We start from the raw sequence: 11,649 nt of genomic DNA on the forward strand, positions 1-11,649 counted from the left end.
CCCTCTGGGGCTCCTCCTGTGCTCCTGTCTTCTTCTGATTGCTTCATTCTCCAAGAGCCATTCTGGCTGTCTTTCTCAGTCCCTGCGCGGGTGACCTCTCCTGATTCTGACTTCTCTTCCAAGCAGCAGACCCACTAGCCTCATGGATAGTCTCCCTGGGTGACTAAACAGCTTCACCGTTTCCCAAACCCAGCCGGCCGGTGACTTGCATTTCCTCCACCCGACTCCGCTCTGCGGTAGGAGTCCGTGGCCTGCAGCGTGACCCTTGAGCACCAACTTTTTATTCTCCAACCCACGACACCGAGTCTTCTCCTTCTCTCTCACAAGCAGCCTACTCACCTACTCCAGTCCAGCCCCTCATCACCGCCTGCCTCTCTGGTTCCTTCCCTGCACATGCCCCCGGCCCCATCAGAGTAGTTTGCTGAACCGGAGCTCTGGTCCAACTGCCCCTCACCTTCAGAGCAAAACCCAAACTCTGCCTGATACTCATGGCCTTTCCAGATTGACCCCCTGCCCATGTTCCCTATTTTGTTTTGTTTCCTCACACACTTCCCCCTCCTCTCCACACCCTGTTCTCATTCATCCCCACCGGCGTCCTCTGCCCGAACATCCCCTCTGCAGAGAATGCTCCTCCCCCCACAAACTTCATGTATCTTTATTTTTTTTAAGAGAATGGGACCAGTTTTATACATTCTGTAGCCATGAAAGTAATGTTAAAACCAGAAAAGCAGATGAGGCTTATTGACTAAATCAGGACCACCTGTGGAGGAGAGAAGGTGCGGCTTCTGGGGTACAAGCAGTGTTTTCTTGTGGGTGATCAAGACCATGATGTGTTTGCTTTATAATTATTTCTTAAACTGCATTTGTTTTATGCATTTAAAAAAATTATGTCATTTTATGGTAGATAGGTAGATAGATATAGACTTTTTTTTTTTTCCTTTTTGAGAGGTAAATCCAAGAACTTTTAGGATCCAGGCTGCCTCAGAAGCTTGCACTCCATCTGGGTCAGAGCCCTGAGGGCTCCCAGGACCGTAAGATGCGTTAAGGCAGTGACTTCTTCCCAGTATGTCTATGAAGTCCCTTTCACAGGGTCTTCCTGGGCTTCGTGGAGAGCAACGGCCTCACCAGGTTCTTCTGGATGAGGATGTCCTGGAGCTTTAGTGGCTGTGACTTGCATGGCTGGGGAAATGAGACCAGAGCTGGACCCACTTGCCTCATTCCTAGTTCGTCCTCCTGCACTGCCTCTGCCGGACGACTAGTGGAAGGTCCAAAGCTCTAGGGGTTTAGATGAGGCAGCTAAACCTCTTTTAAGACCAGAGCAAACCCCACTTCTTTAAGAAGCCCACCCAGATCCAGTGATGCAACCTCTCCCTTTCCCAGGTCTGCATAGCATTTCGTGTGTACCCTTTCCACAGCCCGCTGTCGCAGTCTGGCTCTATTATTCACATGTATGTCTTTGTCCCCCAGTTAAATTGTTGAACTCCTGCAGGATAGGGCATTTTGTGTACCCACAACTGAGTCCACTGGAGCATTTCTCTCACCTTGCATGCCATTCATGCTATAATTTACTTAGTATTTTAAATCAAATAGAATGGCTTTTAAAATTTAGCTTTGCCCTAAACAACAATAACAGTGAAATCATGGGTGTTATACTAGTTACATGTTTTTCTAATATACACTAACAATCTCATAAGTAGTAAAACAAATTGTTTGAGACGTCCTTAAAAAAACAAACAAACAAACAAAAAAAATCACCTGGCATACACAGGTGGTATACCTGGCATACACAGATGGTATGCGTCTGCTCTTTGGGAATCATTGTCTCAGCATGGTTCTCTCTCGTGTCCCAGTAACAGGCACTCAGTCAAGTTTGCTTAATTGGGGGCATAGGGTCTGGCCTACACAGAAAGGAGTTTTGGAGAATCCACCACTCTTTTTAGGTCACGGACTTTTCCAGAAGCATCTCCTTTGTGCTAGCACTTTATGTTCTTTGTTAAATAAATAAAAGATAAAAATGGAAAAGATGTTTTTAAAAATAAGCTAAGGCACACAGAAGAAGATAGACAAATCTATAAAAGCAAACTGCTATAAAATCACTAAAACCAAATAAAGATTTTTTTTTAAAGGACATCCATAACGGTTCATTATGGACTACAGAGTTAAAAGGGGTTTTTAAATTTTATTTAACAGGTACTTAAATAGTGCTTGTTATGTAACAAGCTCTATTTGTTTGTTTTTTGCGGTATGCGGGCCTCTCACTGTTGTGGCCTCTCCCGTTGCGGAGCACAGGCTCCAGACACGCAGGCTCAGCGGCCATGGCTCACGGTCCCAGCCGCTCCGCGGCATGTGGGATCTTCCCGGACCGGGGCACGAACCCGCGTCTCCTGCATGGGCAGGCGGACTCTCAACCACTGCGTCACCAGGGAAGCCCACAAGCTCTATTTTAAGTGCTTTACAAGAAGTAGTCTTCACAGAATGCAGGTACTGTTTTTGTTATCCCTATTTAAGTGGCAGAACTTGGGTTCAAACCCAAATACCATGCTTTTTGCATAGGTCAAACAAATAAACAAACAGTCCTAAAAGGGATACAGAGAAATAAGTTTTTCCTCCACCCTGACCCTGGTCCCCCCTTCCCCAGGACAACCTCTGTCAGCAGGGTCTTGTGTATATTTGCAAAATTATTCTGTGAAGTTACTTCCTTTGGACGTAGTAGATGTTACTTGTTATTTTTAATGAGTAAAAAGATGAATTATTAAATTTCTCATTAAGCTTATTTATGGGTGTCAAACTGCCTACGGAGCCAGTATTTTCATTTTGAGGAATAGAAATGGTAATCTAGAAGATAAGCTTATATTTTCTCTTTCAAAAAGAAGCACATGAAAATCACTCCTTCTGTTGCTTTTATTATCAACCATCATTTTTTTAGTAATCTAAGGAAAAAAAGTGGACACCTAATTCATATCCTGTTTGTATTCATGAACTCATTTGGCAAAGGTTGAGTGTTGATTTTGAATTAGCCTCCCTGCTAGGTGATAAGCAGCAGAGATGAAAGAAACAGCGTTTGTCCTGAGAGATGTCCAGTCTGGTGCAGAAGGCAGAAGCCCCAGAGAAGAGGGCTGTGGTAGGGAAATGCTGGGGTTATGGGGTGGTAGGCGAGGGCTACCAACCGAGGCTAGGGCCAGAGGGGAGGTTTCCCAGAGGAGGGGGCTTTAATCTGTGTCTGGAGGAGCCAGTGAGAGTCAGCAAGGTGGAGGGGGAGAGAAGGGAGTTCCACGCCGAGGAAACAGGAAGGCAAAAACTTAGAGGGAAAAGGAACTTGACCAGTTTGAGTTTGGGTGCAAGCATTACTGCTAACACCCAGGGTGGGTTGAGGGAGCCAGGAGATATGGGTGAAAGGATGGGCAGAATCTCAAAGGAGAGCAGAACAGAAGAACATTCAGACCTAAAGGTGGGTTGGAGAGGACAGGATGGGAAAGTTGTATCCACAGGACCCATGATGAGTTTGCATATGGTGGAGGGGGGCAGCTGGAAGGACGGGAAGGTTGTTCTCGGGGCTGGAGGGAACCCAGAGGGGGAACAAGGTTGAGGTGGGGAAGGACAGTGCACTTGAACTGTGGGTGATGAATGTGAGGTACCTGCTTGACGGCGGAGGCTGGGGGAGGCATCCAGGAGGCAGGTCTGGAGCTCAGGGGACACCCCCATGGGAGGTACAGATTTGGGAGTCAGCTTATGAAGAGGTGAGGGAGACTGAAGAGCAGAACCCTGGGAACGGTGGCATTTAAAGCCTGATGGGAAGAGGGGTCCAGGGCAGAGGCTGAGATGCAGCAGCCGGGGAGACAGGGAGGTGACCAGAACCCCAAAGGAGGAGGGCAAGTGAGGAAGGCAGGACAGGACAGCGGCTAAGAAAGAGCAGAACAGGAAAACGTGCATCAGGTTTGGCAGCTAGGAATCTGTGGCCTGGGAAGAGCAGCTTCTGTGGGTGGTGGGAGTGGGCCATGCTGTGGGGAGCAGGATGGAAGGAGAAGCAGTGAGCGCTGTGGAGAGGATGGGCTGGGGGCTGCAGTGGGTGTGGGCTGAGGCAGAGGGCCTCTTTTGCTTGTTTCAAAAGACTCGAGAGTAGTAATGATAGCTACTATTTATTGACTCCTTAACATAAGCCAGTCCCTGTTTTGAGTGCCCTAAATGTGTTACTTAATTTTATCCTTCCAACAGTCCTTTGGGGGCAGGTAGTAGTATTATTTCCATTTTACAGATAAGGAAACTGAGGAGCAGGAAAGTTAAGTCACTTGCCCAGGGTCATACAGGTCGCAAATACAAGTTCCTGGGCAGAGTGGGTGCAGAAATTATAAGAGGCTCAAGAACATCTATTTTTACCGAGGGAAGCTAGCCAGTGGAAAGGAAAGGATCAAACATCAGTGAGAATTGGGATTGACATATAGAGACTACTATATATAAAGTAGATAATCAACAAGGACCTATTGTATAGCACAAGGAACTCTTCTCAATACTCTGTAATGACCCATATGGGAAAAGAATCTAAAAAAGAGGGGATATATGTATAGGTATAACTGATCCACTTTGCTGTGCAGCAGAAACCAACACAACATTGTAAGTCAACTATACTCCAATACAGATCTTTTAAAAAGTTAGATCCAATTGATGCGTTCCAAAAAAACGAATCAGCGGGTAAGAAGGGAGGTCTACTGATGGAGGAAGACCCCACCCCACCGGCACCCTTCCACCTCCCACCCACAGGAGGAGGTGAGAGGTGACAAAGGCTCCTCCTTGCCGGAGGCAGGGGCGGGGGGTGGGGGGAGAGGAGGGGGGGGTGGGCAGGGAGGAGTGGGAAGGGGTGGGGGGAGGGGGAGGTTTTTGGGATGCTTGTTGTGGGGTTGGGGGAGCTGGCCAAGGGCCGTGGGAGACCAGGTCTTCTTCTGAGAGTGAGAGAGGAGATGGAGGGTTCTGAGTTTGTTTAGTGCCTGACTATTCTTACCACCAAGTTAAAAAGGAAAATCCAGTCTTGTCTTGGCTATTCCATTTGATTCTATTTCTTGTTTAGACTTATTCAGTGTTTTTCACACCCTGGCAGAGGGCTCTTCTGGGGTTTCTACGTCCTTTGCAATGTCACTTTAGATTCTGTTACTGCTTCTAGGCTTACTCATGTATTTCTAGATTTAGGTTGTCAGCGTTCTGCAAACAAAGTAAGGAACCGTCTTCCCGGGTCACGTCTGTTAGTGATGTGGCCTCACAGCGCGTCACAGTTGCACTGTGTCTCAGAGGCTGTAAAAGCATAAGTATGCAGATTTATCAGAAAAACCGTGCCTTAATTTATTTTTATGGGGTCTTCCCGGGCAGTATTTTTTGCTAAAGGGGTTTAAATTATATAAGGACAAAGTTTTTACAGACCATAAAGAGATTTAGTTCTAAAATCCACCCAAAATCTACACAGTGATCAACAGAGAATAGATGTGCAGACTTTAGTTTTTAATGTGATTTGCATTTTTAAAAGCAAACACCTTGGTGCTAGTCTAAAAGGTTGCCTTTTATGTGTCAAAACCTGGAAAGTTAAGAAATACTGAATTTTTACAGGAAATCACTTGGACCCACCCCTCCCCCACAGTAGCAGCTAGTTTCCATTGCCTCTGTTTTGTTTCCCCCTAAATTCTGTAGGTTTTGGTTCATTGAAACATTCATTTGTGCATACATGCATTCATTCATTCCCCACCATTTATTGGATGCTGATAGCATGTCAATTTTTGGGGCCGGGGCAGGGTTGACTAAGACAGTCCCTGGCCGTCAAGTCCAAATCCAAGACTCTGGGTTTCCCCATGAGACTCTGGAGTCTGGGAAGACAGGGCAGGGACTTTTTTTCCCCTGTGTAGCTCCTAGGACAGTGCCTACATGAGTAATAATGCAGGTAGTAACTGGGATTTATTTAGTAGGTGGTTAATGAGTGATCAGTTTAAGCCTAGTCAACAAATTAAAGAACCCCTGGACCAGCATAAGTAACCAAAAGGTCTCACTAAGGAATAAATGACAACTGTTAGGTCAAATTCAATTCTGTTGCCCTCTGAAAAAGGTTCAGAAATGACTATTCTCTGAAGGATGCCCTTCTTTCTCGATGTGTCACTTATTCTTTTTTTAATTCCTTCTAGTTGCTTGTTGGGACTTCAGCCTTCGTGAGTGGAGTGCTAACATTCATGCTTCCAGAAACCCTCGGGAAGCCTCTGACAACTACTTGGGAGGAGACTGAAAAAGAGAGCAGTTCAGGCAAATTACTTTCCACAACCGATAATACTGCGTTAGAAAATATTGCAGTGGCTAACTCTGAGGATTCCGGTCTTAATAAATAAATGTACCAGACGTGCTGTGTAGCACCTGAAATATTGTTTAATGCTTTTGTATTAGAGGAACATTATTCTCATCTCCTGCATGTCACGTGTATGTGTCTTTTTTTTTTTAATTTTGTAAGAAAGTTTTGAAACAATGGTTTGGTAAAAGTAGAAGAAATAAAAAGCAAGATGAGAATTCGCATTTTTTTTACACTGCTTTCTTATTGCCACAAAATATTTTTCGTATTTGTTCTTCTGTGTCACTGATTCTTGCAGCCCTGAGGGACTGCTACACACTCCCTTCAGTATCAGGATCCCCTCCCCCCAACACCGGGACTGTCGACTGGGAAGAGGAGGGGGCATGTGAAAGTGTGTTTCTTTTGACAAAGCCGCTCGAAGATTCTATTTCTGATATTCCTTCCTCTCTTAGGAGAATCATAGCTCTAAATTCAAGTTTTCAAGTCATTCAGAAATGCCCCATCAAAAAACACTTGTCTAACCATAAAAATTATAGCTACACAAAAAGATATCTTGCTTTCCAGCACCCTGAAGGAAGAGGGCTTGAATATGCAGACACATGTGCTTGTGCTTGGCCCAGTTAAGGGACACACATCTGCTAGGGGCCAGGAGTGAGTTTTCTAGCCTGACAGTCTGATTTTTCCTAAATTTACCAAATTCTCTCCATAAGTCTCATTCCCTGTACATAGAAGCTGTGGCATTTTAGTGTATTGCAAACTTTTTTTTTTAAAAAAAAGGGAACTTGATTTTTATTTATTTATTTATGTCTGTGTTGGGTCTTCATTGCTGCGCAGGCTTTCTTTAGTTGCAGCAAGCAGGGGACTACTCTTTGTTTTGTGCAAACTTGTTATTGCAGTGGCTTCTCTTGTTGCAGAGCACGGGTTCTAGGCACATGGGCTTCAGTTGTTGTGGCTCGCAGGCTCTAGAGTGCAGGATCGGTAGTTGTGGTGCACTGGCTTAGTTGCTCTGAGGAATGTGGGATCTTCCCAGACCAGGGCTTGAACCCGTATCCCCTGCATTCGCAGGCGGATTCTTAATCACCGCACCACCAGGGAAGTCCGCAAATATTTTAAGTTTGTAGATCATCTAGGAAATTGACATCTGGATCTGTTCCCAATATTAAAAAATTTTTTTAAGTATTCTTGCCTTTTAAACATAATTTATAGAAAGATTTACTTTTGTAAAGATTTTACTTTTGTAAAGTAATAAACTTTGTTTCCTCAACTTCCCTTTTTTTTTTGCGGTACGCGGGCCTCTCACTGTTGTGGCCTCTCCCGTTGCGGAGCACAGGCTCCGGACGCGCAGGCTCAGTGGCCATGGCTCACGGGCCCAGCCGCTCCGTGGCATGTGGGATCTTCCCGGACCGGGGCACGAACCCGTGTGCCCTGCATCGGCAGGCAGACTCAACCACTGCGCCACCAGGGAAGCCCTCAACTTCACTTTTATCTCGCAAAAATAGATTAAGATTCTGAACATTTCAGCTGCAAAATTACGGCATAACCTTATCTGTTAGAGGAGTTTGCATTCTACATAAGTTTCCCATAGGTTTTGGGTATTTTCTTCACTTGGGTTTCATCAGAAGTTCATTATTTTTTCCTTTGCTCTTGAAATTTAGCTGTTGGATATGTCTTATGTCCATTACATTAGAATTGATGAAGCGTTAGTGTTATCTGCAGAGGCAAGTAAAAGATTAAGACAATCATAGAGATACTGTTGTTTAAAAAGCATTGCTGGGCTAAAAAGCATTGCTTGGGTCTTGATTTGTGACCCAAGATATGATCTATCCTGGATAATGTTCCATGAGCACTTGAGAAGAAAGTATATTCTGTTGTTTTTGGATGGAATGTCCTATAAATATCAATTAAGTGCATCTTGTTTAATGTATCATTTAAAGCTTGTGTTTCCTTATTTATTTTCATTTTGGATGATCTGTCCATTGGTGAACGTGGGGGGTGTTAAAGTCCCCTACTATGATTGTGTTACTGTCAATTTCCCCTTTTATGGCTGTTAGTGTTTGCCTTATATATTGAGGTGCTCCTATGTGGGGTCCATAAATATTTACAATTATTGTATCTTCTGCTTGGATTGATCCCTTGATCATTATGTAGTGTCTTCTTTGTCTCTTGTAATAGTCTTTATTTTAAAGTCTATTTTGTCTGATATGAGAATTGCTACTCCAGCTTTCTTTTGATTTCCATTTGCATCTTTTTCCATCCCCTCACTTTCAGTCTCTATGTATCCCTAGGTCTGAAGTGGGTCTCTTGTAGACAGCATATATATGGGTCTTATTTTTGTATCCATTCAGCCAGTCTATGTATTTTGGTTGGAGCATTTAATCCATTTACATTTAAGGTAAATATTGATATGTATGTTCCTGTTACCATTTTGTTAATTGTTTTGGGTTTGTTATTGTAGGTCTTTTCCTTTTCTTGTTTTTCCTGCCTAGAGAAGTTCCTTTAGCATTTGTTGTAAAGCTGGTTTGGTGGTGCTGAATTCTCTTAGCTTTTGCTTATCTGTAAAGGTTTTAATTTCTCCATCGAATCTGAATGAGATCCTTGCTGGGTAGAGTAATTTTGGTTGTAGGTTTTTCCTTTTCATCATTCTAAATATGTCCTGCCACTCCCTTCTGGCTTGCAGAGTTTCACTGAAAGATCAGCTGTTAACCTTATGGGGATTCTCTTATATGTTATTTGTTGTTTTTTCCTTGCTGCTTTTAATAATTTTTCTTGGTATTTAATTTTTGATAGTTCGATTAATATGTGTCTTGGCATGTTTCCCCTTGGATTTATGCTGTATGGGACTCTCTGTGCTTCCTGGACTTGATTAACTATTTCCTTTCCCATTCTAGGGAAGTTTTCAACAATAATCTCTTCAAATATTTTCTCAGTCCCTTTCTTTTTCTTTTCTTCTTCTGGGACCCCTATAATTCGAATGTTGGTGCAGTTAATGTCGTCCCAGAGGTCTTTGAGACTGTCCTCAATTCTTTTCATTCTTTTTTCTTTATTCTGCTCTTCAGTAGTTATTTCTACTATTTTATCTTCCAGGTCACTTATCCACTCTTCTGCCTCAGTTATCCTGCTATTGATTTCTTCTAGAGAATTTTTAATTTCAGTTATTGTGTTGTTCATCATTGTTTGTTTGCTCTTTAGTTCTTCTAGGTCCTTGTTAAACGTTTCTTGTATTTTCTCCATTCTATTTCCAAGATTTTGGATCATCTTTACTATAATTAGTCTAAATGCTTTTTCAGGTAGACTGCCTATTTCCTCTTCATTTGTTTGGTCTGGTGGGTTTTTACCTTGCTCCTTCATCTGCTGTGTGTTTTTCTGTCTTCTCATTTTGCTTAACTTTTGGGGTCTCCTTTTCTCAGTCTGCAGGTTTATAGTTCCTGTTGTTTTTGGTGTCTGCCCCCAGTGGCTAAGGTTGGTTCAGTGGGTTGTGTAGGCTTCCTCGCGGAGGGGACTAGTGCCTGTGTTCTGGTGGATGAGGCTGGATCTTGTCTCTCTGGTGGGCAGGTCCACATCCGGTGGTGTGTTTTGGGGTGTCTGTGACCTTATTATGATTTTAGGCAGCCTCTCTGATAATGGGTGGTGTTGTGTTCCTGTCTTGCTAGTTGTTTGGCATAGGGTGTCCAGCACTGTAGGTTGCTGGTCATGGAGTGGAGCTGGGTCTTGGTGTTGAGATGGAGATCTCTGGGTGATATTCACCGTTTGATATTAGTTGGAGCTGGGAGGTCTCTGGTGGACCAATGTCTTGAGTTTGGCTCTCCCACCTCAGAGGCACAGGCCTAACACCCAGCCGGAGAACCAAGACCCTGTCATCCACACGGCTCAGAATAAAAGGGAGAAAGTAAGAAAGAAGGAAAAAAAGAAAGGAAGGAAGGAAGAAAGGGAGGAAGGAAGGAAGAAAGAAAGAAAGCAAACTTAGAAAACAAATCCTGCAATGATAACAAGTGCTAAAAACTATACTAAAAAAGAAAAAAAAAAAAGGACAGACAGAACCCTAGGACAAATGGTAAAAGCAAAGCTATACAGACAAAATCACACACAGAAGTATACACATACACACTCACAAAAAGAGGAAAAGGAAAAAAAAATTATATATATCGTTGCTTCCAAAGCCTACTGCCTCAATTTGGGATGATTTGTTGTCTATTCAGGTATTCCACGGATGCAGGGTACATCAAGTTGACTGTGGAGATTTAATCCGCTGCTCCTGAGGCTGCTGGGATAGATTTCCCTTTCTCTTCTTTGTTCTCACAGCTCACGGCGGCTCAGCTTTGGGTTTGGCCCCGCCTCTGCGTGTAGGTCGCCTGAGGGCTTCTGTTCCCGTCCGGACAGGATGGGGTTAAAGGAGCCGCTGATTCGGGAGCTCTGGCCGCGGGGAGGGAGGGGTACGGAATGCGGGGCGAGCCTGCGGCGGCAGAGGCCGGCGTGACATTTCAACAGCTTGAGGTGCGCCCTGTGTTTTCCCGGGGAAGTTGTCCCTGGATCACAGGACCCTGGCAGTGCCGGACTGCACAGGCTCCCGGAAGGGAGGTGTGGAGAGTGACCTGTTCTCGCACACAGGCTTCTTGGTGGCTGCAGCAGCAGCTTTAGAGTTTCATGCCCGTCTCTGGTGTCCACGCTGATAGCCGCGGCTCGTGCCCGTCTCTGGAGCTCATTTAGGCGGTTCAGTCCCCTCTCCTCGCGCACTCTGAAACAATGGTCTCATGCCTCTTAGGCAGGTCCAGACTTTTTTCCAGACTCCCTCCCGGCTAGCCGTGGTGCACTAGCCCCATTCAGGCTGTGTTCACGCTGCCAACCCCAGTCCTCTCCCTGGGATCCGACCTCCGAAGCCCGAGCCTCAGCTCCCAGCCCCCGCCCGCCGCGGCGGGTGGGCAGAGAAGCCTCTCGGGCTGGTGAGTGCCGGTAGGCACCGTTCCTCTGTGCGGGAATCTCCCCGCTTTGCCCTCCGCACCCCCATTGTTGTGCTCTTCTCTGCGGCTCGGAAGCTTCCCCCCTCCGCCACCTGCAGTCTCCGCCCGCAAAGGGGCTTCCTAGTGTGTGGAAACCTTTCATCCTTCATGGCTCCCTCCCACTGGTGCAGGTCTCATCCCTAGTCTTTTGTCTCTGTTTTTTCTTTTGCCCTACCCAGGTACGTGGGGAGTTTCTTGCCTGTTGGGAGGTCTGAGGTCTTTTGCCAGCGTTCAGTAGGTGTTCTGTAGGAGTTGTTCCACATGTAGATGTATTTCTGATGTATTTGTGGGGAGGAAGGTGATCTCCGTGTCTTACTCTTCTGCCATCTTGAAGGTCTCCTCCTT

At 45.1% G+C, this 11,649-nt stretch overlaps 1 protein-coding gene across 1 annotated transcript in view; it reads left to right on the forward strand.

The window, feature by feature from the left end:
• Window positions 1-6,534, forward strand: part of SLC22A16 (solute carrier family 22 member 16) — a 33,553-nt gene extending 27,019 nt beyond the window's left edge. The window contains exon 8 of the mRNA XM_049695521.1: window positions 6,156-6,534. Coding sequence (XP_049551478.1) covers window positions 6,156-6,353 — 198 coding nt within the window. The 3' untranslated portion in view covers window positions 6,354-6,534. The remainder of the gene's footprint in view (window positions 1-6,155) is intronic.
• The last annotated feature ends 5,115 nt before the right edge of the window (window positions 6,535-11,649 follow it).

The sequence above is a fragment of the Orcinus orca genome, chromosome 12 (genome assembly GCF_937001465.1).
Source record: "Orcinus orca chromosome 12, mOrcOrc1.1, whole genome shotgun sequence".
NCBI classification, from domain to species: domain Eukaryota; kingdom Metazoa; phylum Chordata; class Mammalia; order Artiodactyla; family Delphinidae; genus Orcinus; species Orcinus orca.